At 44.0% G+C, this 26,511-nt stretch overlaps 1 protein-coding gene and 1 long non-coding RNA gene across 2 annotated transcripts in view; one reads left to right on the top strand and one right to left on the bottom strand.

Moving 5' to 3' along the window:
• Nucleotides 1–9,242: 9,242 nt before the first annotated feature.
• LOC118625731 overlaps nucleotides 9,243–26,511 on the top strand; it is a 20,998-nt gene continuing 3,729 nt past the window's right edge. The window contains exons 1-3 of the long non-coding RNA XR_004958715.1: nucleotides 9,243–9,339; nucleotides 12,919–13,046; nucleotides 23,202–23,308. This is a non-coding gene — a long non-coding RNA (uncharacterized LOC118625731). The remainder of the gene's footprint in view (nucleotides 9,340–12,918; nucleotides 13,047–23,201; nucleotides 23,309–26,511) is intronic.
• The window catches only part of CFAP221 (cilia and flagella associated protein 221), a 131,456-nt gene continuing 128,238 nt past the window's right edge, over nucleotides 23,294–26,511 (bottom strand). The window contains exon 23 of the mRNA XM_036254841.1: nucleotides 23,294–23,402. Coding sequence (XP_036110734.1) covers nucleotides 23,294–23,402 — 109 coding nt within the window. The remainder of the gene's footprint in view (nucleotides 23,403–26,511) is intronic.

A 26,511-nucleotide genomic window follows, 5' to 3' on the forward strand; every position in this document is an offset into this window, starting at 1 on the left:
CTCCACTATTCATCCCACAGTGAAGTGCTATGACCACTAATTTACAGGTGAAGCATATGTTCAACTTCTTGAGTATTATTGCATGCCAGACACAGTTTTGACAGCTTTACATTTATTATGTCACAACTAAATGCTCATAACTCCATGACCTAATTACTACTATTGCCCCTATTTAATTTTTTTCTTTACTGATTTCAGAGAGAGATAAAGGGGGAGAGACAGAAATATCGATGAGAGAGAACATCACTTAGCCACCTCCTGCATGCCCCCTACTGGGGATTGGGCCCACAACCTGGCCATGTGCCCTGACCGGGAATAGAACCGGTGACCTCTTGGTGCATGGGTCGACGCTCAACCACTGAGCACATTGGCCGGGCTATTGCCCCTATTTAAACTGTGAGAACTGAGGCACAGACAGGGTAAGTAAATTGGTGAAAATTCCAAACTAGTAAAGTGGCAGTTAAGGGCTGAATTGTATCTACAAATTCATATGCTTAGGTCTTAACCCCAGTACCTCAGAATGTGACTATATTAAGAGATGGGGCCTCTAAAGAGATGGTTAAGTTGAAATGAAGTCATTAGGGCAGGCCCTCATCCAATATGATATCCTTATGAGAACAGATTAGGACACAGGCACAAGCAGGAAAGATCACAAGAGGTGACAAGCCACAAAGGGATCACCTACAAGCAGAAGAGAGAAGCCTCAGATGAAACCAGCTCTGCTGACACCTTGATCTTGGACTTCCAGCCTCCAGAATCATGATAAAAATAAGTTTCTGCCACTCAGTACTCGTCATGGCAGCTCTAGACTATTACAGGCACAGTATTTGAACATAGGTTGTCAGGTGTTCATAGCAAACTTCATTTTAGAAAAAATGTTAGCTCTGGCCGGGAGGCTCAGTTAGTTCAAGCGTCATCCTATACAATAAAAGGCAGGTTCGATTCCAGGTCAGGGCACATATCTAGCTTGCAGGTTTGATCCTGATATAGGCATGTACCGGAGGCAACCTATGGATGTTTCCTTCTCTCTCTAAAATCAGTTTAAAAAAACCAACATATCCTCATGTGATGATTAAAAATTTGTTTTAATGCCAAATTGCAAACATACACAAAGGTAGACAAAATACTGTTCATACAACTTAACAAAAGGAAGACAAAGGACCCAATTAAAAAATGGGCAGAGGAGCTGAATAGACACCTCTCCAAACAGGACATACAAATGGCTAAGAGACATATGAAGAGTTGCTCAACATCACTAATCATCAGAGAGATGCAAATTAAAACAACAATGAGGTATTACCTCACACCTGTCAGAATGGCCGCCATCAACAAATCATCAAACAACAAGTGTTGGCGAGGGTGTGGAGAAAAGTGGACTCTACTACACTGCTGGTGGGAATGCAGACTGGTGCAGCCACTATAGAAAACATTATTGTGTTACCTCAAAATATTAAAAATTGAATTGCCATCTGACCCAGTGATCCCACTTCAACGAATATACCCTAAGAAGCCTGAAACACCAATCAGAAAGAATATTTGTACCCCTACATTCATAGCAGCACTATTTATAATTGCTAAGATCTGAAAACAGCCCAAGTGCCCATCAGTAGACAAATGGATAAAAAAGCAGTGGTACATATACACAATGGAGTACTATGCAGCTGTAAGAAAGAAAGATCTCGTATCTTTGAGATGACATGGAGGGACCTGGAAAGTATTATGCTAAGTGAAACAAGCCAAGCAGAGAAAGACAAATATCACATGATCTCACTTATTTGTAGAATATAATGAACATAACAGTCTGAGGAACAAGGTAGACTTAGAGACGTGGAAGTAGGGTACAGACTGATAACACTCAGAAGAGGGGGGGAGATAAACCACAGAACTTATACTATGTATGCATAACCAATGGCCATGGACAATAAAGCTGGCGATGGGGTGGGGGGGATAGGAAGGAAGGTGTCAATGGGGAAAAGGAGAAATATCTGTAACAAAAATAAATTAATAAAAAATTTAAAAATAAAATTTCACACACAAAAAAGTAGAAAAAATATTACATCAACTTCAATCATCAACTCATTCATGGTCAATCCTGTTTTGTCTTTACTCCAACCATATTCCCCCTCCAAATGGTTTATTCTGAAACACATCCTGGGAATTCCATACATCATCGTTAAGTATTTCGGAAAAATTTACAATTACTTAACTTTAATTGAAGCTTCCTATCTATGAAAAGTGTTTTGTGTGTGTATGTGAAATGCTTAATTAGCAAATAAGTTGCTACAAATAAGAACGTGGGGTACTTACTTTAATAAAAAATTCCTAAAGGGTCTCAAAACTTAGCCCTTTGTTCCAATAAGGTAACCGAGGCCAGAGAGGGACGGGTCCGGCCCAGATCCCAATGCCCCCAGGCCCACAGTGCCAAGGCCACGCTCCAGGTCAGCACGCACTGCTCAGGCAGCTAAGAGGGATTCCCGCTCGGCCTCCATCCGGGCCCCTGAGGCTACACCGGGGGCTTGAATTCGAACTCCCTACTCGCGAGAAATCTGGGGTGAGGGGGTCATCCCTGGGGTCCCCGCACCAGCCACCCAACTCCAGGCGCTCACCTCCGCCACAGCCTAGGGCGCCGCAGCCTGTGCGCCGGTGGGCCGGGAGCAAAGCACGCCTGCCGGGGCGGGGCTAGGGGCGGGGCCGGGCGCAAAGCATGCCGGGCCAGCGCGGGAGGCTCCTCCCCCAGCTGAGCGCTTTGGGCGGGCCTGCGACCTGCGAAGGCAGGGCCGGAGATTGGTACCCTAGTTTAACTGGAGGGGAAGGCGGGTCGGGGCGTTAGGAGGCGGTTCCTAGCAGACCGTCGTCGGAGGCCACTGCCGCTCAACTCCCGTTTCCTGAGCGTTCCTGTGTGTGGAAGCGCTACCGCCGGCGGGGTGCTCCGGCCACATACTCTGTCCCGCACCCCAGTTCCTCTCGGGGATTCACCCTTTACAGCCCACAGAGCAGCGTCACATCTGTCACCTCACCTTCCAGCGGCTCTAAGAGTAGGTCAGGGGTGGACTTGCCCATGCACCTGTTTTTGTAAATAAAGGTTTGTTGGAATATAGCCACGCCATTCCTTTACAAGCTGTCTGTGGCTGCTTTCCCCAGAGGGGCAGCGTTGAGTAGCCAGGACAGAGAAAGTCTGGCCCAGAAAAACCTAACATATTTACTATCCAGTCCATTCCAGAATAAGTCTCTGGACTCTTGCAGCACATTATTCCCATTTTATAGATGAAGAAACAGGCATTTAGCTCGAGCAGGGTGCCCAGCTCGCATGCACCAGATCAGAATGGTGCATTTCCTGTTACAGCTCCTGCCTTCATACAAATTCAACCTAGTGGGTTGGGCCTCTCTGTGTCTGGCTTCTCTCCCATCCCAGGAAAGAGGGGGTAGGAGGGCCTAACTTCTGGGCAGAAAGGTGAAGATGCAAAGAAAGGTGGGGATGAAAGGAGCCGCAGAAACGTGGGTGTTAGGGTGGGGCTTTGGAAAGTTAGCAGCCTGTGGACCGTTGTGTGTCAGCCCTCTCTGCAGGATTCCTGACTACAAAAGGACCAGTGCAGTGGGCCAGTAGGGACCATACTTGATTGCCAGCTGTTTGCCTGCTACTTCTTTGGGGACACCTAGAAGTCGGCATTTGTTTTCTCGGGCTCGGTTCAGCAGCCCCTTCTGAAGTCATGAACTGGTCAGGCAGAGAGGCCCCTGCTGACACTAGGGGAGAACCTGGATTTGGTATGGGCTTCAGCCCAGAATCAGTGTTTAGGGAGCTTGCAGCCCAGGGAATGAGACCTTCCTTAGGAGGCAGGGGGCCCTTGGGTAAAAATAATGTCACCTCTCTGGGTGTCAGTTTCTTCATCTCTAAAGTGAGGATAATAATATTGTCTCAAAGGGCCCTGTTACCCTATAATCCTAGAAGCCAATTTGGCACTGACATTTGCATAATAAAAGGGATGGGAGGGTAATACTTTGTCACTTGTCCCAGAACAGAATTTAAGGTCTTTTTTCAATCTTGGCCTTGAAAGGCACTCTGTCACAAAGGGCTCTGTGACCAGCTGTAAGCCTGGCAGTGGTGAAGAGCATAGCTGCTAGACCAGATGGCTGGGGTTAGATCCTGCCCCCCCCCCCCCCCAGTAGCAGTTGATTTGGGGCAAGTTTACCTCTCTGGGCCTAGTGTGGTCATCAATAGAATGGGGATGAGAGTATCAACTACCTCTTAGTGTAATTGTAAGGATTCAACGAGTTCATATATGTATAGTGCCCAGCACAGTGTGTGCCATATAACTGTTAGCTGTTATTAAGATCTCTTCTGGTTCTGAGACTCCAACTTTTACTGCTCAGTTGTTTGTATGTAAATGGTGCTATAACATCTTTTAATATGTGACCTCAGCCAGATCCAGAATGTGGGATATTCTACAGAGCAAATAATGTGGTTTCTCTAAAAAATCAATGGCATGAAAAAGATGTAGCTAAAAGAAACTGTTATAAATAGGCGACTTGAAAGATAGCAGTTAAACAAAACCTATGGCTTTTGTTTGGATTCTGAATCAAGTTAGTTTAGTAACTGTAAAAACAAGACATCTTTGAGACAGTTGGGGAAATCTGAATATGGATTGAGTACTAGGTGATATTAATGAGTTATTTATTTTGTTGGGTGGGATGAAGCATGATGTTTATGTAGACCGAAAAGTCCTTATCAGTTAGAGATGCATATTGAAATACTTACAGGTGCAAAGGCATGATGTCTGCTATTTAGTTCAAAAGATTATAGCCAAAACAAAACAATAACAATAAAACAGACATATAAGAAACAACATTGACAAAATGTTGGTAGTTGTTGAAACTTCATGACAAGTTCAGGGGAGTTCATTAGACTGTGCTATATTTTATATATGTTTGGAAATTTCCATAATGTTTTGTGTAAATGTGTCTTTAAATTAGACTTCATCTAATTAAAAACTTTTGGACATCAAAGAACATTATCAAAAAAAGTCAAAAGACAATTCACAATATTGAAAGACATATTTGTAAAACATAGATATGTTAAGCATCTAGTATTCAGAATATATGAAGAACCCCCAACAACTCAACAACAAAACGATAAACAACCCAGTTTTAAAAATGGGCAAGTGACTTGAACAGACATTTTCCCAAAGCAGAAATACAAATAGCCAACGAGCACATCAAAAGATGCTCAGCATCATTAGTCATTAGGAAATCCACTTTAATTAAGATACTACCTCACAACTACTAGATGGCCATAAGAACAAAACAAACCAACGGAAAGTAAGTGTGAGGGTGTGCAGAAACTGAAACATTCACACATTACTGGTAGGAATGTAAAATCGTTCAGTCACTGTAGAAAACAGTTTGACAATTCTGCACAAAGTTAAATATAGCATCACCATATGATCAAGGAATTTCACTTTTAGGAATATATCCAAAAGAATTGAAAGCAGTTACTTAAACAAATATTTGCACACAAATGTTCACATATAATCACAATAACCAAAAAGTGGAAACAATCCAAATGTCCATCAACTGATGAATGGACAAATAAAATATGGCATGTTCCACACAATGAAATTTCATTTGGTCATAAAAAGGAATGAAGTGCTGATACACACGGCAACATGGATGACCTTGAAAACATTATGCTAACTGAAAGAAGCCCATTACAAAAGGCCATATATTATATGATTCCATTTATATGAAATGTCTAGAACCTATAGGTAAATCTATAGAAACAAAGCCTTTTAGTAGTTGTGATGCGATGAGGGAGGGATAATGAGGAGTGACTGCTAATGAGTATGGAGTTTCTGGATTGATGCAATAAAAACATTTATTTAATATGCTTATTTATTTAGCAGTGTATTTATTTGGCAACATAAGAGAATAAGATAATTTCCAGAAGGGATAAGTCTACTACGGAAATAAAGATGAAGTAGGGGGATTCTTCAGCTAAGATGGTCAGGGAAGGCCTGTCTATAGAGGTGATGTTTGGGCTGAGTCCTGAGTGATGGGAAGGACAAGATGGAGATCTCTGTGAAAGTTGTCCCCAGCAGAGAAGAAAGCCAGTTCCATGGCCCAAGGATAGGAATGAAAGTGTGTGTGAAGAGCAAACATTCCAGTGTAGTTGGCAGGGACAAGGATGTCTGAGACAGGCCCTGACATTTTATTCTAACTGCTACGGCAGGTCCTTGGTGAGTTGGACAAGGGCTGTTCAGTGGAAGGTGAGCAGGATCATTTGACTGGTTGAAGAGAGAGTGGGAGGAAGACTTGGGGAAGTGGAGGCAGGGAGTATACTCAACTTTTTTAGCTGTGAAAGATGGGGTCTAAGAAGGGTTTTGTTTTGTATGGCATATTTATATGATAATTATCTCGCTGGGAATTATTACTGAGATGTTTTCATTGAGAGAGATAAATGGATGGACCCAGGGAGAGGAGAATCCCTGCAGGAAGGAATTCCTTGAGGAGGGAGAGGGTCCAGGATGTGGGTGGGAGAAAAAGGGGGGGGGTCAGGATCAGTTCTATACTGGAACAGAAGGGAAACTGCTGTCAAATCAACACTTTGTACACCTTAACCTTAATGTTGTGTATCAACCAGTAAAGCTGGGAAAAGAGAGCTGTGGTCCTCGGGCCCAGGGTGCTAATTTCATGATGGGAAGATAAGGTAGTTTTTGTCTGATCGCTTTTCCCAGTGACATATGGAGTGAGGTCCTCAGCTAAGAGTGTAGTGGGGAGGGTGTGGTGAAGGCTTAAAGAAAGCAGAAAATATGGGAAATTTCCATTTGAAGAGGGAGAAAGAATCCACTAGGAAAATGTAATGATTGTTGTACAGACTTGAGTGCCTGTTTGAAATCCGGTTCAAAAATGCACTGTAGACTAGTTGGTACCAACGGTTGGATTTTCTCCAACCGTGTTCAGGAGCTCAGGTGTAGGCTCGGGTGGATAGACAGTGAACAAACCAGAGCTGGAGTTTGCCTGTCAACTACAGAGTGGAGAGAAATGGGCCAGGGAGGTGGGTAATTGCAAAGAAGTGATTATGCAGTGATGTACCATGAAGTCTAAGCTGGTGAGGAGGATAGTGAGGGCCAGTGGGAGCGATTTATATGCTTAACACTTAAATGGTGTATCCATGTGCCCAGCACGGTTTCTGTGCACTTGACAAAAGGCGAGATCGTTGGCTCAGTAGAGTGTAAGGAGTATTGGAATGGGGTCACCTTAGTAAGCTAAGGAGAAGCATAAAGGGGTGACAATTAGAGGGTGGGAGGCTAGAAAGGAATACTTTGGTGTTGATGTTATTATTGGGGCTAGCAAGGTCAAGAGTATGACTGTGGGAGTCAGTCCTGAGGTAGAGTCGAAGAGATTACTAAGATTTGAGGAGGTGTATTAATCATTTTTAAAATTTTCTATATTTAATAATGCTTTGACAACTTACGGGCCTTTCTAATCCAGAGAGACTACCCCTCCTAGAGATAGCAAAGGACTCCCTCTGTTTCCACCCAAAGAGGGATTGGTCATAATCAGACCAATCAACTCAAAGCCCATACCTTCAACTGGCTTCTTATCTAACTCTCACAGTCCAAGTCAATATTTCCCCTGCCCTAAATCACCCAGGACCAGGACCAGACAACCACCCCAATAGCCCAGAGCCTGCTAAAATTATTCAAACTAGCCAAACCTAGACTTTCTTAAACTTCCCTGCCCTGCTTTGCTTATTTTTGCCCCACGGAAACCACAACAAAGGCTCTGGGCCATGCTTTTCACTTGCTCCTCTGTTTTTTGACAAACCCTGGTACTTCCTCATGTGGCCCTGCATGTCATGGCATGTTCCCTCCTCTCAGGAAATGTGAATAGTAAATGCTACTTTAAATGGCATTGACCTTTCCACTTTGTTCCTTGTTCACCTCTGTAAGTTAAATCTCGGGTACAAACAGGAGGCTCAGTTATGAGAAGCCAAAATGTTGGGTGGATTGTCTCTGCCAATACTGAAGTTGGCAGGAATTGTGAAAAGGGGAGCGGAGAAGAATACAGGAATCCAGATGCTAAAATAACTCAAGAATGAGAGGGAGAGTGACCAGGAGGTGGATGGATAAACACGCCAGGATGGTAGTGTACGGACCGGTCTGATGGAATGCATCTCAGCGGACTGAGGTTTGTGAGGAGAAAATGGCCATGGGGAGTGCAGAGAACACCTGTTCTGTCCCAATTTTCACGGAGTATGAGGAAGAAAATGGTTTAACTTAGGGAGGCTATATGGTGTCCTCAGGGAAGATGGCCAAGTTCTGATGCAGGCAAGTAAGAGAAGTGAATGTTCAAAGAAGGAGGTGAAGATGAATGTTCAGAGAAGGAATTTGCTGATGATGGACCAAGAATTCTAAAGGTCACAGTGGCCCTGGCCGGTTTGGCTCAGCGGTTAGAGCGTTGGCCTGTGGTCCAGAGAGACCCGGGTTCGGTTCTCGCTAAGGGCACTTACCTCAGTTGCAGTTTGTCCCTGGCCCTGGTTGGGTCATGTGGGTGGCAACCACTCGATGTGTCCTTTTCACGTCGATGTTTCTCGCGCGCGCTCTCTCTCTCTCTCTCCCCCACTCTATCTGAACAAAAAATGGAAAAATGTCCTCGGGTGAAGATAAAAAAAAAAAGTCATAGTGGAGTTTGGGAGGCCCATAGGGGTGGGCGACTGGGACAAGATTAGGTGATAAACAGGAAATAAATACAGGGACGAGCACCATGGACATGGTGAATTCCAGAACATCTGATGGGTTTTTTTTTTCATTGTAAAATGAAAAAATACACATAATATTTACCATCTTAAATATATTTAAGTGTATAGTCAGAGTATTAAATACATTCATAGTGTTGTGGAACCATCACCACCATCCAGCCCTGTAACTCTTCATCTTGTAAAATGGAAGCTGTACATCCATTAAACACTAACTCCTCATTTCCCTGCCCCAGCCCCTGGCAACCACCATCCTCATGTCTGGCCATAATTTTGACTATTCTAAGTATCTCATGTAAGTAGAATCATGCAGTTTTTGTCTTTTTGTAACTGGTTTATTTCAGCTAGTATAATGTCCTCAAAGTTTATTCATATTTTAGCATTTCCTTCCTTTTAAGCTGAAAAATATTCCATTGTATGTATATAGCACATTTTGCTTATTCATTTATCTGATGATGGACACTTGGGTTCCTTTCACGTTTTAGCAATTGTGAATAATGCTGCTGTGAATATGAGCGTACAGATATCTCTGCAAGACTGTGCTTTCAGCTCTTCGGGCACCTGACCTGGGACGTCTGGATCACACGGTAGTTCCATTTTTAAGTTTGTGAAGATCCAGCGTACTGTTTTCCACAGGGGCTGCACTATTTTACATCCCCACTAACAGTGCAAAAGGGTTTCAGTTTCGCCACATCTTTGCCAACACTTGTTATTTTCTGTTTTATTTTATCTTTTAAGTTTTAGTTTTTTACAGTAGCCATCCTAATGGGCGTGAGGTGGTATCTCGTGGTTTTGATTTGCATTTCCCTAATGATTAGCAATGTTGAACATCTTTTCTTTCAGGTGCTTATTGTCATTTGTATATCTTCTTCAGAGAAATGTCTATTCCAGTCCTTTGCCCACTCCCCCCCCTTTATTGATTTTAGAGAGAGAGGAAGGGAGAGGGAGAGAGAGATAGAAACATCGATGAGAGAGAACATCGATTGGCTGCCTGCTGCATGCCCCCACTGGGGATCGGGCCCACATCCTGGGCATGTGTCCTGACTGGGAATCGAACCGGTGACCTCTTGGTCCATGGGTCAACACTAAACCACTGAGCACACCAGCTGGACGCTTTGCCCATTTTTTAAAAAAAATATATTTTTATTGATTTTTAGATAGAAAGTTTTTAGAAAGAGAGGAAGAGAGAGGGAAACATTGATGTGAAAGTAAAACATAAGCGGCTGCCTCCTGCACAGATGGAGCCCCTAATGAGGAATCGAACCCGGGAATACTGGCCCATAGAATGAATTAGAAAGTATCTCCTCTTCTACAGTTCTTGGGAGAAGTTTGAGAAGGATTGGTATTATTAGTTCTTCTTTAAATATTTGGTAGAATTCACCAGGGATTTCTTTGTTGGAAGATTTTTGATTACAGATTCAATCTTATTTATAGGCTTATTCAGATTTTCTTTTTCTTCATAAAAACTTTTTGTGGAGGCTCCTGGGTATAAAAGAAAATTTAAGAGTTACTAGGTTAGTGGGCTGTTTAAATATCCTGGGTCTCCTAAGCCTAAAACTTTAGTTTAATATCTTGCCCGGCCGGTGTGGCTTAGTGGTTGAGCGTCGACCCATGAACCAAGAGGTCACCAGTTCGATTCCTGGTCAGGGCACATGCCCAGGTTGTGGGCACAGTCCCAGTGGGGGGCATGCAGGAGGCAGCCAATCGATTTTCTCTCTCATCGATGTTTCTATCTCTCCTGCTCCCTTCCTCTCTCTCTAAAATCAATTAAGAAAAAAGAATTTTAAAAATATTATTGTATTAGAAATCCAGTAATTGTATAAAATATGATTGTTTTCTACCTGTTTTTTGATTAATTTTCAATGAACTGTGGGCTTTACAGATTGAATCTTTCTTAACTACACCACACTACTTCTGCACTTAATAGATCAAAGTTCCTTAGACACTTCAAACATACTTTCAAATTTAATTTAACTGATTCTCTTAAATACACCCCCCAAGGAGTTTTTCAAATGTAATTAGTAAAATCTTCCTAAACTTTTAAGCAACTCTTGTTCTTAAATCTAATAAAAAATAAAATGTAACAGATTCTCTTACCTGTTTCAAACATCTTAAACCAAAGTACATATGAAACAGTGGACTGAAACTCATTACAGATAATCTAACTAGCACCGAAGTATCAATTCAGGTAGATTCCTTTATCCATCTTGACATTACAGATGTACTCCCCACCCAGGGGCACAGAGCTGTCCTCTCAGGCCACTTCACAGTGAGACGCTACGGGTGGAACTCTTGGTGGGATATTCCTGCCTGAGGACGGTTCAGATTTCCAGGACAATTCATCACAATTTGGTGCTTAGTAGTCTGAGTCATGTGGAGATAATAGGACTTCCCAAGCTTATATCTTTTATTATTATTATTATTTTTTCTTCATTGATTTTAGAGAGAGAGGAAAGGAGAAAGAAATAGAAACATCCATGAGAGGGAATATCGAGTGACTGCCTCCTGCATGCCCCCACCAGGGATCAGGCCCACACCCTGGGCATGTGCCCTGACCAGGAATTGAACCAGCGACCTCTTGGTGCATGGGTTGGTGCTCAACCACTGAGCCACACCAGTTGGGCTGTCTTTTTTTTTTTCCTAAAGAGTAAAATCTATAATTTTTTGTTGCATGAGGTGAGCTGATGAGATTCTACATCTACCAGGATTGCAATTAATCTTTTAGCTATTAAATTTACAATGATGATACAAAACTTGAGTACAATATATAGAGTTTGGCTTTATCAACATACTGTAAACATCATTTACAAAATTGTGCATGTCTTTTTTTTTTCTTAAAGCATGCTTCGTATGGTTCTGTAGCAACTGTTGCTTTTTTTCTAATGTCAAAATTGTCACAGTTGGCTCAGTGACAGCCCCTTCCAGCTTTATCCTTTAAAATTGCCCTGGATCATTTTGAAAGCATACTTTCTTCCTAGCCAAAAAAATTGGTATTCCAGGCCCATCTTAATTATTTTTGCTCCAAGACCTAGAATTGGATACTTTCCAAGGCTTCCTGGGTCCTCTTGCTCCGGGATTGTGTTTGTGACCCGATCTATGTGCTTCGGCCGGTGTTGGATCGCTCTGCTTGACCCGGGCTGGCAGCACAGCACACCACTTTGGGGGCAGACTCAGAAAATGTATGTTTTAAAAATGTCATGGAATCATATTTTCAGGTCAACTCCAAGTTATCTGAGTTCTTACACAAATGTTGTTCTAATATAAAATAATTTTTTTCTTGCCCTGACTGGTTTGGCTCAGAGGTTAGAGCGTCAGCCTGTGGCCCAAAGGGTCTTGGGTTCGATTCCAGTCAAGGGCAAGTACCTAGGTTGCAGCTCGGTCCCCAGCCCTGGTCAAGGTTGTGCAGGAGGCAACCAGTTGATGTGTCTCTCTCACATCGATGTTTTTCTCTCCCTCCCACTCTTTCTAAAAATAAATGGAAAAATATCCTTGGGTGATGATTAAAAAAAAAATAGTAATCTTTTTCTTGTCTTTTCTGAGATACCAGCTTTCCTTATTGCCACAATATACAACATTCTCTTACTAACGTTAACATGCTGTATGTTGTGATACTGACCAAGAGGTCCCGGAGCCCTTGCCTGGGCTGTGCTGCACACTCACCTTTCATGTTCACGGTTCCATTTCCCACCCGGCTGTCGTTGCTTAGTGTCCTTCTGCCATCAGAAGCTGGGACTCATGTGCTTACTCTCCCTGATGGCGAAAGTTTCCAAAACACATCATCAGAAGCTGGCGATGACTATAGTGTCAATAGATGAAGTGATATCAGCTCACCAGGTATCAATGAAATGACAATTTTTCCAATATCTTCAAACCATCTGATTTCCTGCTTCTTAGCAGGCTCCCTTAATAATACACAGTTCAAATCTATAATTCGTCCATCAGTATCAGTTGCTGAGATAGTATCATTTTGGATTAAGACTCAACCTCATTGTCTGTTTTCAAACCTCAGTCCTGTATTTCACAGCAGGCTGCCCCTACCACATCAGCGCCCCACCCCCAGTGCAGACTAGACAGTGGCTCCAAGGCTGGGAGTGGGTGTGGTCTGCTCCCTCTCCCATCACTCTTCTCTTTGCGTGACTGCTCATTGGTGCTCCTCCTACTTGCAGGTCATCCTGTGAACACCTGATGTTGATGGCAACCACATTTCTGTCTCCTGTTAGCCTTTCTGCTAATCAAGCTTGATTTTTGGTGGTGGAAGTACATAGCAATCTGCGGCAGGATGAGATTAGACTTGGTAAGTACTCTAGACTCAGAATCTAGGGAAAGGTGGGTAAACAGTTTAGTTAAGCCTACAGCAATTAGCTAGACGTTACAGGATAGACCCTGGGCACCTGGTCAGGCTTGTAATTGGAGGTGAATGTATCAGCCCAGAGCACAGGTGAGAGCTTCTGGAAGGCCAGGGTAGAAGGGGGAGCGGCAGAACCACTGGTGTCCCAAGGGTGGCCAGCTTGGAGCTCCAGGCAATCTGGATCTTGAGAGTAGTCTGTCCCTAGGTTTAGCCTCAACTCAGGTCAACTTCTGCCATCAGGGAGAGTAAACACATCAAGAAGGCCCCCACCTTTTGTGGGCCACTAGCTTTTGAGAGACTGACAGCTGGACCTGGGGGAGGGTGTGTGTGTGTGTGTGTGTGAGTGTGTGTGTGTGTAAGGGCTTGAGCTATTGGTTATTGGGGGAGTCAGCATTGTCTGACAACCTCCTATATACATCTCAAGGTCTTTTTTTTTTTTTTCATTGTTTCTTCTAAAATCTTTTCACAATGGCTTTAACAAACTTCCTGCAAACAAAGCATCTGAAACAAAACATTTGTTTGAAGATACCACTGTTGGAGAATGTGTCACCAGACCCCTGTCCATGGCTTTGCATAGTTCTGTGATCTGATTAGGCTCTTTAGTGATAAGGAACACAGACTCCCTTAAGCTTCTTCCAGAAAAAGAGGGGTGTTGGTTAGGCTGGGAATGGGGATGCTTGGGGATAGGGATGCTTGGACTCCATCTTGACCTGCCTTTTGTTGTCTCTTGGTACATCTGCTTTATTTCCTGTGTTTTCCAAATGCTATAAACCCACTGCCCCCTAACTTCAGTTGCTCAGGGTCTGTTATGGTGCCTCGCCCAACTTTTGTATTCATACCTGTCCAGCTCTGCTTCTAGCTCTGTTCCTATTGCCAGCTTGCTAAGTATCTTTCTACTCTCCGGTCCAGATTCCCGAGAAAAGGGATCAGCCTTTTTTTTTTCCTTTTTCTTTTTTTTTTCATTCTCACCCAAGGACATTTTTTCATTTTTTGTTCAGATAGAGTGGGAGAGAGGGAGAGGAAGAGAGAGAGAGAGAGAGAAACATCGATGTGAAAGGGACACATTGAGTGGTTGCCACCCACACGACCAACTAGGGCCTGGGACAAACTGCAACCAAGGTACGCGCCCTTAGCGGGAACCGAACCCGGGTCTCTCTGGAACACAGGCTGACGCTCCAACCGCTGAGTCAAACCGGCCAGGGCGGGATCAGCCTAGTTTTTAATGCCTCTGCCCATTGTTCCTGGTTTGCCTGTTGGTCAACAGCCTTTGGGTAAAGTGCTTGCTTGCTCTGATTGGACTCACTGTGCAGAGGAGGGGAGGGGTGCCATGGGCTCTCCACCTCAGAGTGGCTGCCCCTTGATGAGGAGGCCTTCTGCGAGGTGTCCTCTAGGAGAGGTAGGTCTCCTTGCATTCATTTTTTTTGTTTTATCCTCACCCGAGGACATTTTTGCAATTTTTGTACAGATAGAGTGGGAGGGAGAGAGAGAGAGAGAGAAACATCGACGTGAAAGGGACACATCGAGTGGCTGCCACCCACACGACCGACCAGGGCCGGGGACAAACTGCAACCAAAGTACGTGCCCTTAGCGGGAACCGAACCCGGGTCTCTCCAGACCGCAGGCCAACGCTCTAACCGCTGAGCCAAACCGGCCAGGGCGGTCTCCTTGCATTCATAAAATGAAACCTCGCTCTGAGACGCTATCTAGTGAGAGAAGGGTAAATGGCCTGTGGTCTGACAGTAGGCGAAGGCTGGGAGGTCTGGACAAAGAGACCTGGGACGGACTCCTTTGCATCTTTGGAAGGGCATGAGAGAGCATCGAGCCAACCAGCCCGTTCCTCTGCCTTCTGAAAGGCTCACACCTCACCTTCCCCATCCTTTAAACATTTACTCTCCAACCCTACTGGGAGAGAGAGCCTTAGTGTTCTTAAGTGCAGTTTCATCCCCCTCACCACTGGAAAGTTTGCTTTCAGGCCCAGATCTCAACTTATCTTTTGAAGAATGGGAGATGGATGGTGGAGGGTGGGAGGGTAATTGAGGAAGAGGAGGTGATGGGTAAGAACTCAGCTTTATTCCCTCAACAAATAAATATTAAGATCCTAATAATAGCTAATATATTTAGTATGCACTGTGCTGCCAGTAACATCTCATTTAGCCACATAACAATACCATGAAGTCGTTGTTATTTCTCCCTATTTATAAAAAGGCAAGGAAACTGCATGAACTTGCTAAATTTGTGGAGACTATTACCAGGACAGGATTAGATGACTTTTGTGTCATTTCATCTCTGATGTTCTGGATTCTAATTCATCTGTTGGGTTTAATTCCTATTTTTCCTAGAGCAAATATACTCTATGTCCATGGAAAGGTGAACAGATAGTAAACACATAGTTTCCATATTTCTTTCACATTCTTCAATTCAACACATATTTACTGAGAGCCTACGTTGTGCCAAACATCTCGCCGTGTGCCGGGGGTGTAGAAACAAGCACGATGCGGCCACGGCCCTTGGGGACAAACTTACCACCTGATGCCTTTAAATCCAAACCAATTGCTTTTAGAGCGGGGACATTTGCATTTTTTCTACATGACCTATTTTAAAGAACAGATAATTAAGTAAAATATAAATATCATTATGTAATATCTTTATTCTTAGAGACCCAAAATGTGAAAGTTTAAATAAAATGTGAAGAAATGTAAATCTCTAATATTTTCATGTGGTAGAGAAAGAGTAGATTAGGAATCAGGAAGCCTGGGTTCTACCAAAAGCAGGCCCTTTTGTTCATTGGGAAAATCCATGAACCTCTCTTGGCCTCAGTTTCCCCATATGTAAATCATCATAATAATAGCTACTCTGTGTCTCAGAACATTGTGAGGATCATTGAGAAAATACTTCACACACTGAAATGAAGCAATTGTAATTACTTACAAAACAAAGCAGTTGTAGTGAATTATCCTGAGGTTCTTTGGTTTTATATATTTTGGGCTTTAGAGAGAGAATGATGTGATAATTTGAGTAATGCAAAAGGGAGAGGGAGAGTTGGCAGGTGTTCAGAGACAGCTGTTTAATCCTGAGCTCCCCGTTCACTGGGCCAGCCCTTGATTACATCCGTGATCTCCGTGGAACCTGGCCAATTGATCTCCCAGATAGCTTCATGTGGTCAATGACCTGGTCAAGGAGATTCTTTCCTTTTTCCACCTAATAGTGGTCTGGAAAAGGGAAGAAAGTACAGATGACCATTCATATTTGGAAGTTGCTTTGCTTCATGATGGGAATCCGAGGTTTTGACTTCTTTGGCAGAAGAGGCCTCTTTTGTGATATCCACCAGGTGGCACTAGATCCCCAGTACCTGCACAATCATTCCCAGCGGTCGCAGCCCTAAGATGGCCCTTGGAAAGCAGGGAGAGAAATTAAAAGAAATTGGTTCTAGTTTATAGGTGGGGAAACTGAGATGGCTACAGATGCATGCACTGATATGACAACAGGTTCAAAGTCAACGTGACAAGCCCTAAGCAAGAGAGCTCACAATAATGCAGTGCTGGCCACCCAGGAAGAAAGGGGGATGTGTAGGTAGAGTTAGCGCGGCTCAGCAGCTGCTGGCTGGACGTGCTGAAGCAAGTGGCTAGTGGTGTTGAAGCTGGATGTCCAGGGAGCAGCTCCCTGAATAAGCCTGTCTGAGCCCCTCCTTTCTCCGTAGTGGTGGGGACTAGACCCTGGGAGATGACTTAATTCCTACCTCAGAACGAGTGCAGGGCCCACGGGCAGAAGCCTGGGGAAGCCTGGGCTGAGATGGGTTCGGAGGCCAGAAGGTGGGGGAGTCTGAGGAACAGCAGGTGCAAAGGTGCTCGGTGTGAGTGGGCAGTTTGTAGGAGACGCTGAGACCAGTGAATGCGAAGGACAGAGCAGGGTTCTCAGCCCTTGAGAGCTTTTAAAAGATTACCAATGAGAAGGATAAATCAGAAACTGCAGAGACTGGTTGTCTACAGAGGGTGGGTCTGAAAGGGGTAACAAGAGAACAGAATGGGAACTGGCTGTAGGAATGAGGAGGGCAGGGCACTTCCTTGAGTCTGGCTCTTAGAACTATAGCAATGCTCCGCATACCCTTCACATTCCCAAATATAAACAGTAATTAAAACCAATGAGGAGCCTGGCCGGTGTGGCTCACTGGCTGAGCGTTGACCCATGCACCAAGAGGTCGCCAGTTCGATTCCTGGTCAGGGCACATGCCCAGGGTGTGGGCCACATCCCCAGTGGGGGGCGTGCAGGAGGCAGCCAAGTTGATGTTCTCTCTCATCAATGTTTCTATCTCTCACTCCCAGTCCCTTCCTGTCTTTCTAAAATCAATAAAGAAAAAATATTTTTAAAAAACCCAATGAGGATGTGGGGGAACCCAAGGTGGGACATAAACAATCAGTGAACTTGGCTGCATTCAGATGAATAATATAACCACACTGATAGGAGTGGAGAGAATAAAAAAATAACTAACCTGAGTAACCTTGAAAAACTGTATTTTAACGACCCTATAATGTCAAAGACAAAATAACACAAATACTATAATCTATGTAGTACATGTGTTTCCCACAGGGAGATAGGTTAGCAATTCTGACATTACTTTATAGATATACTAGGACTGAACATGTAAGTCAACAAACTGTGGACAAGGAGAGTGGATTAATCACTGTAGGAGAAAGAAGTTACAAATGAGGAAAGAGCTAAAATGAACCTTATAGCGCTGGACTGTAATCAGGAGTAACAGTATCAATTCATGTTTTTTATTAGATAGATATAGATGTGGTTATATGTGTGGGTTAGTATAAATACATATATTTCCTAGCTCTGCCTACTGAGAGAGACTAGAATAAGTGAGACCCCAGTGGCAATGAGCGACTTGGTTTCTAAGTAAAGGGGACCAAAATTTTGCTACCTTAAACTGCCTTTTGGGATATGGATCTTAAGCTGGTTATTAAGAAACAAAAGACTCAGAGAACTTTTGATCTTCCCCACTTTCCTGCCTAAGAAATTCAGATGGAAAAGCCTGTTTCAGGAAACAAATCTTAGGATGTTCGCCTTAGCCTGCTTTGAACTGAGCATGATGGATGAAGGTCTGTAGGCGGGGGCCTGGCTGGATCACCAACATGTTCTGTTGCTTCTGCGTTACCTAGCAAAAATTGTTCTGCCATGAATATTTCACAATTCCTCAACTACCTGTAAATTGCCTAGTTCCTTTGAAATCTCAGACCCCTGCCCACCTCTCCTTCCTCCTGTGTCCCAAATGTCACGTATACCCCATATACTCAATTTTACCTTAAGGTCTTTGGGCATTTCATGCTTTTATGAATTCCCCATGCACACATACTACAAATCTGAGTTTTTCCTGTTAGTCTCTCCCTATTCATTTGATTACTAGTTCAGCTAGAAAAACTTAGAAGGTGGGAAGAAAAATTGTGTGTTTTAGCCCCAACAGAAGCATCATTCTCCAATAAAAGGAACCAGGCTCCTTGGAAAAATAGTTGGCTCCAGGGCTGAGGCGGAGAAAATACGAGATAACCCAGACCATCTTGTAATACCAGAGAGTAAGAGAGTGCTTTAAAAAGGACGGGGGCATGTTTAAGGACAGAGAGCCTGAGGGAGCTCCCAGTGGCCAAAGTGGAAAAAATTTGAGCAACAAAATAATGATGGTATTGAATTATAACCTGTATAATAAAATAAATATCCATGATTCCATTCTGATATAAATAAATAAATAATGAATGAATGCAAGTTGGAGGAGGGCAGGTCATGGAAATCATCATAACCAAACACGGTGGTAATGATGGTTGTAAACAAGATCCACTCATGGGTGCTGAAGTTGAGGAGGAATAGGATGTTTGCGTAATCTCGAATGATCTCCTCTAAGGTATTAACTACCAAGGGAAAAGTAGAAATTTTTCAGTGGAGAAACTCAGCAGACAGCACTTGAACCAAGTGAACAAGGTAAACGTCACCAGTAATAAGACCCAATGACCTGTCTCTTCTGTGCATTTCTTGCAGAAATGCATAACCTCATCCCAATCATGAGAAAACATTAGACAAATCCATACTGTAGGAGATTCTAGAAAACTACTACCCAAAGTGTCAAGGTCATGAAGAATAAGGAGAGACCTCAAGGACTATCACAGGAGACTCAATGACTAAGTGCAGTGTGGCATCCTGGACAAATAAAAGGACATCAGTCAATAGTATTGTGCCAACTTTAATTTCCTGTTTTTGATCATTGTATCATAGTAGATGTTAACATTAGGGGAAGCTGGGTAAAGTAGATATGATGGGAGTGCTCTGTATTAGATTTACACATTTTCCTTTAGTCTAAAATTGTTTCAAAATTAAAAAAAAATATATATGTGTGGCATCCTGGACAAATAAAAGGACATCAGTCAATAGCACTGTGCTAACTTTAATTTCCTGTTTTTGATAATTGTACCATAGTAGATATTAACATTAGGGGAAGCTGGGTAAAGTAGATACGATGGGAGTGCTCTGTATATATTGTTTTATTTTTGGTACGTGCCCCTAGCGGAACCGAACCCATTCTGGTCCGCAGGCCGATGCTCCAACCGCTGAGACAAACTGGCCGGGGCTAAAAGAATATTTTAAATGATTGGTTTAGGGTAGTGGATAGGAGACAAATGTCCCAGGGCCTCTTATCTCCACCTTGCCCCCATACTCCAGCCGGGAGCACCCATGTTTTCCTTTGTTGGTGTCACAGGATGTCTGACTCTGAGATGAGCCTGACCAGCCATCCTCAGAAACGGTTTCCGTGGTGGCGGGTACCCTCGCCCGGGGCAGGCTGGTGGTGGTGTCCCTTCCGGGACCGGCTGGCGCCTGGCTCCGGGGTGGCACTCAGCAGCTCCCCTGGGTTGTGTGCGCATCTGCGGTGGAGACGGGCCACTTCCTGCCCTCACCACTGCGGGGCGCTGCCCGCTGCCAGCTGGACCCGCCGGAAGACAGCCCTCTCCCCCAGATGCCCTACGAGGCCGTCCTGCTCCTCCCCGCGGCCCGCAGGGTCCGGTCGTCGGTCCCGCACAGGCCGGTGGCCGCGGGGGAGGCGCGATGGGCGGTTTCCCCTGGTCAGGGCGGGTCAGGCGCCAGTCCCCAACCCTCCTGCCCTGTCCTGGATACCCTTTGGCGCCTGCCACGCGGTGCAGAGGGTGTCCACAGCACCCCGTGCCACCCGGGAGGCGTGTGCTATGTCCGGTCCCTTAATAAACTCTTGTCATACAAGTATGCTCACACTGTGAACATTTATTGAGCCGTACTCTTATTTTGTGCTCTTTTTTCGTACATGTTACATTAAAAAAACTTTTTTATTGACTTTATTGGGGTCCTTAATACACTCTTAATGTGATGCTAGACTTGTCACGGTCTTCCTCTGGGTCCCCAGCCCTGGGAAATGGTCCCAGCACGGCTTGGTGCGCATGCGCACGGTGCCCTCTCCCGGGCCTGCATCGCGCGGAGAGGCTGCTCTCCCTTCTGCGCCTGGCCGGCAGCGGTGGCTTGAGCCTCCGTCCGCACTGCTGATGGGCACCCATCAGACTGCAGAGATAGCCCGTGCTGGGGCAGTGAAGGCCCAGGACTCCTTAGTGGTCATCAGGACCGCCTCATGGGCAGCATACGGCCCCCTGGGGTGCATGGACTTATCCTGGGAAGAAAATTAGCCCCCGGTACACCACTTTTTTGTTATAGGTGGGATGGGAGATATACATTTTGGACTTTAAGTAGTAAAAGTAATGTGACCTCACTGTATCCCTTAAGCCAGTGATTTTCAACTGGTGTACTGCAAGAATTTTTAAAACATGCAATACCTGACTATTAAGCCAGGGGCACTGACTTCTTTTCCCTTAGATTGTCAAATAAAAAAATGACAACAGCCAATACAACCATAGCCGTCCTGTGTGGATGAATCAAAATTATACCTATTTTTTTTTGTCAGATCGGCAAAAAATATATTTTTTGGTGTGCTGTCGAATTTAAGTAATTAATCAGTTTATGTGTGCCATGAGATGAAAACGTTTGAAAATGGCTGCCTTAAGCTGATAATGTGGGACAAATTTATAGCTTATTAACAGAGGAGGATGACAAGGAGGAGGAAGCAGAGAGAGAACACACAGGGTCTGTTGTGACTTTTGTTTTCTTTTTTTAGATAGAGTGGAAGGGAGGAGGGAGGGAGAGAGAGAGAAACACTGATGTGAGAGAGAGACATTGATTGGTTGCCTCCCAAATGACCCCGACTGGGGCCAGGGATAGAACCTGAGACCCCTCAGTCTGTGGGCCAACCCTCTGACTGCTGAGCCAAACCGGCCAGGGTTGTTGTGACTCTTGAATGAAGACTGGTGTCCTTGGGGAGTGTCAGGCAGTGTCCTTGTCTCCAGCTGCCCCTCTTGCACATCACAGCTGACTGGCTCTGAGTTCTGGGTGCCTAAAAAATCCCATCCTGATTGTGCCCAGGCCTCAGAGTCACCAGCTTGGGGAGTCGCCTGGCTTATGGGACACTTGGGTTTCTTTACTGGGGAGAAGAAGTAATATGGCCTCTTTCTGGGTATGTGGGTCAGCAGAGGCCCTGGCACACATTAGGCCTCAGGGAAAACTAAGTGTTCTAGTTGGATGGAAAGCCTGCCTCATGCCTCACACACAACGCCCTTGGTAATTACTGCCTCTGTCTCATTCATTCAGTATCCATTCATACACTGTCTCTCAAAGACCACTCGGTGTTGAGTAGGGTTGCCAGATTCAGCAAATAAAAATATGAGTTTTAGATAAACCAGGAGTTACTTTTTTAGTGTAATATGTATCAAATAGTACATATACTATTGGGACATACTTATACTAAAATATTATTTGTTGTATATCTGAAATTTAGTTTTAACTGGGTACTGCTGTATCTGGAAAACCTGGTTTTGAGGAGTGGCAACTGGGCTCTGCCTCCCATTGCTGGGGTCTCCCTCTGCCTCCCAGGGCATTTCCCATAGGGACTTGGGGCATAACTGAGTGATGAAAACTTCTATTTTGTACATGGGCTGGGATGGCCTTAGTCTTGGTTTTGGTTTCATGATGGAAAAAAAATCCCAGGAAAATGTCAGAATCAATGAGTTAATGAAGAGTCCTTTCAAATTGTATATAGAGTCTGATATCAGCTATTTAAACATATGCACAAAAAATAATGGAGGAGCCCTGGCTGGTTTGGCTCAGCGGTTAGAGCGTCGGCCTGCGGACCAGAGAGTTCCAGGTTCGGTTTCCACTAATGGCATGTACCTCGGTTGCAGTTTGTCCCTGGCCCCGGCTGGGGTCATATGGGTGGCAACCAGTCGATGTGTCTCTCTCACATCGATGTTTCTCTCTCTCTCTTCCTCCCTCTCTCCCTTCCACTCTATCTGAAGATAAATGCAAAAAAAAAAAGGAGGAAGTACATTTGATTGATTATGGGTTGTTATAATACAGCCCACTCACCAGCTCACGCAAGTGAACGAAGCCATGTTGACAAACACAATCAAAGGCCTGGCTTTTACTGACATGGTTATAGGGACTCCTGGCCCCTTGGCAATGATCTCCTGCTCCAGGTGTTTCTGAGAGTTCCCAGAGGGGTGTTTTTTCAGTTGCTTTCAAACCAGTCTGCAAGCTCTGGTTGCCCCACAATGCCCTCTCCATTTCCAACCCCCCCTCGCTAGGGTCTGCCATTGCATAGCGAGCTACTTGGGGAGCCAGTGTCCTCGCCAAGGCTGAGCTCTCCGGGAATGGCTGTCAAAGCCAAAGTCAGGGATGCTCGGGGGTTGAGGGGGCTGGTTCCGTGCAGAGGTGGGAGATTGTCCCCTCCCCACATTCTTACTTCCTCTGGCCCCTGGGCATCACCCCTCTAAACGACTCTGAGCACCTGGCTCCTGGTCTTTCTTCACAGAGGCTCATGCCTTGCTTGGGAAGCCTGTGCCAACACGAACCCTGCCACCAAGGAGATTTAAACATTGCCATCATACTAATGACATTTTATTTTTTAAATTAAAACTTACACACACACACACACACACACACACACACACACATCATTCACATTTTATAATTTTTTTCCTCTAGAAACTTTAATTCCACAAATGGCCAGCACATAAATGGACACGAAGGACCACGGTGCAAGCAGAAAGCAGTGAGAAGAACTGACCTAGTGGTCTTTATTCTAGAATCAGGTACGAGTTGAGAGCTTTGGCTCGTAGATTCTTTATCTCCTCCAGCACCTTTTCTCCTGCCTTCTCCGTGGGCTGTGCTTGGTCTTTCACCTCTCTAAATACAAAAAACCAGACAAGGGTACATCAGAGCACTCCACAGAACACTCCACAGACGCCCTCAGTGAAGGTTTAAGGAGTCATTTTATATACTTATATTAGTGGTAATTTAGTTGCCAGCGAAAAACACTTGGCTAAGTGATTCAAACCTGGCTCCAGTCCAGCTGCACCCGTTTCTTAGCATGCGAGTTACCTAAACCATCAGTCCCCTTTCCAGATGTAGAAAGGGTGGTGCTTCCCATCCCCCAGTACTACTGAGACGGTGAAATGAGAAATTATTCATAAACATCCCAGCACGATGTCTTCTAAATGCTCAGTGGGCTAGAGTTGATTCTTCGTTTTGTAAATACAGTAGACACACAACATCTCTGACTCTGATGAAGGCTCCTCAGGGTGGAAGTCAAGAGGGGGGATGAAACACCTGGATGAGTAGTGGCTGACTGGAGCCCAGACCTTTGTTGGGTGTGGCAAGGGGTTGCTGGGTAGAACTTTCTCAGCATCTGGGAGGAAATGATGAGTACATGTGGTTCAAAGGACAGATGTCTAAAGAGTGTGAGCTTGGCCATATGATCTGCCTAGATGGAAGAATACATTATAAAATCAAGTAATTCTGAAACATTTTCTAAAGAGAGTGAAATAAAAAATTCTGCAAATACCCAATTTGAAAAAGCAGAAATATCTGAACATGGAGAAGTAAAATGTTCCCTAATATATATACTTAAAAAAATTAATTGGCATCATTTTATGGAATCATTTAAAACTATATAGGTCAGGTATTAGAGATGGAGTAATATTGTGAAAATCTAAGAAGTGTTGAGTGATGTGTCAACATCTATAGTTAGTCTCTCAGTTTCTTGGCCATTCTATGATTCCCTTAGTGGGACTTCAGAGAGAGCTGAGGTCACCACCAGGGTAGCAAAGAATCTTTCCGGATATCGCAGCCATCATGGTTCTTTGCATCCATGAAAATATTATTTGTCAGAAACCAAATAGATAGCAGTCTTGGAAATCAAACACCACTGATGTGTTCCTTTGTCCTGTCCCTGTCTGTCCAAGTGCCTGACAGTGAGGACGCTGCCAGCTTCTGGCTGAGGCTGGAGAAGGGGAGGAAAAGGGACAAATGAGGACAGAGGAGACGAAACTGAGCATCGGATAATACCTGATAGCAGTTGGAGAGAATTTCTGAGCCAAAAGAACTTTTGAAAATTGTCTGTGGAATATCAACCTATTGGAATACTAGTCAGCCAAAAAAAAGATAATTATGTTGACAATTTTGACACATGAAAAAAAATGTACATAAACTAATTTAACTGCAAAATATGTGAATTCAAAATGCATGGCTGTGTTATTTTATTTTTTCCTTCTTTTCCCCATTGACATCCTCCTCCCCATCCTTCCCATCCCCAGCTTTGTTGTCCACGCCCATTGGTTATGCATACATGCATATAAGTTCTGTGGTTTATCTCCCCCCACTCCTCTTCTGAGGGTTGTCAGTCTGTACCCTACTTCCACGTCTCTGGGTCTACCTTGTTCCTCAGACTGTTATGTTCATTACATTCCACAAATAAGTGAGATCATGTGATATTTGTCTTTCTCTGCTTGGCTTGTTTCACTTAGGATAATACTCTCCAGGTCCCTCCATGTCGTCTCAAAGACACGAGATCTTTCTTTCTTACAGCTGCATAGTACTCCATTGTGTATATGTACTACAGCTTTTTTATCCATTTGTATACTGATGGACACTTGGGCGGCTTCATAATATCATGCCATCTGTGAATAATGAGTTTCACTTCCTCCTTTCCCATTTGGGTCCCTTTTATTTTTCCTTCCTATCTGATTGCTGTGGCTAAGACTTTTAGTACTATGTTAAATAAGAGTGGTGGAAGTGGGCACCCCTGTCTTGTTCCTATTCTTAAGGGAAATGCTTTTAGTTTTTGCCCATTGAGTATGATGTTGGCTGTAGGTCTCTCATATATGGTTTTATGTACTTTTTAAAATCCTCACCCGAGGACATTTTTCCATTTCTTGTTCAGATAGAGTGGGAAGGAGGGGGGCGGGGAGAGAGAGAGAGAGAGAGAGAGATTGAGAGAGATTGAGAGAGAGAGAGAGAGATTGAGAGAGAGAAAAGATCAATGTGAAAGGGACACATCTAGTGGTTGCCACCCGCACAACCCAACCAGCGCCGGGGACAAACTACGTGCCAACCAAGCTACATGCCCTTAGCGGGAACCGAATCCAGGTCTCTCTGGACTGCAGGCTGATGCTCTAACGGCTGAGCCAAACCAGCCCGGGCCATATATGGTTTTTATTGTGTCAAGATATGATTCCTCTATTCCCAGATTGCTGAGCGTTTTTATCAGAAATGGGCGATGGATTTTTGTCGAATGCTTTTTCAGCATCTATTGATGCGATCATGTAGTTTTTATCTTTTATTTTGTTTATGTGGTGTATCACATTTATTGATTTGTGAATATTGTACCATCCTTGCTCCCCTGGGATGAATCCCCCTTGGCCATGGTGAACAGTTTTTTTGATGTATTGCTGGATCCAATTTGCTAGTATTTTATTAAGGATTTTGGCATCTATGTTCATCAGGGATATTGGCCTGTAGTTTTCTTTCTTTGTAGTGTCTTATTCTGGTTTTGGAATTAGAATTATGCTGTCCTCATAAAACGAGTTTGGAAGTCTTCCTTCTTCTTGAATTTTTTTGAAATAGTTTGAGGAGAATGGGTGTTAGTTCTTTGAATGTTCAGTAAAACTCCCCCGTGAAGCTGTCCGGGCCTGGGCTTTTGTTTGCTGGGAGAGTCTTGATTACTTCTAAAATTTCCTTAGGTGTTATATATAGGTCTGTTCAAGTTTTCTATCTCTTCCAGGTCCAGTTTTGGGAGACTGTTTCTAGAAATTGGTCCGTTTCACATAGATTGTCGAATTTGTTGCCATATAATTGTTCATAGGAGTTGTTAATGATCCTTTGTATTTCTGTGGTGTCAGTTGTTACTTCTCCTCTTTCATTTCTGATTTTGTGTATTTGGGTTATCTCTCTTTGTTTCTTGGTGAGTCTAGCTAAGGGTCCATCAATCTTGTTTATCTTTAAAAAAAAAACCAGC

Source organism: Molossus molossus, unplaced genomic scaffold (genome assembly GCF_014108415.1).
Source record: "Molossus molossus isolate mMolMol1 unplaced genomic scaffold, mMolMol1.p scaffold_m16_p_11, whole genome shotgun sequence".
NCBI lineage: Eukaryota > Metazoa > Chordata > Mammalia > Chiroptera > Molossidae > Molossus > Molossus molossus.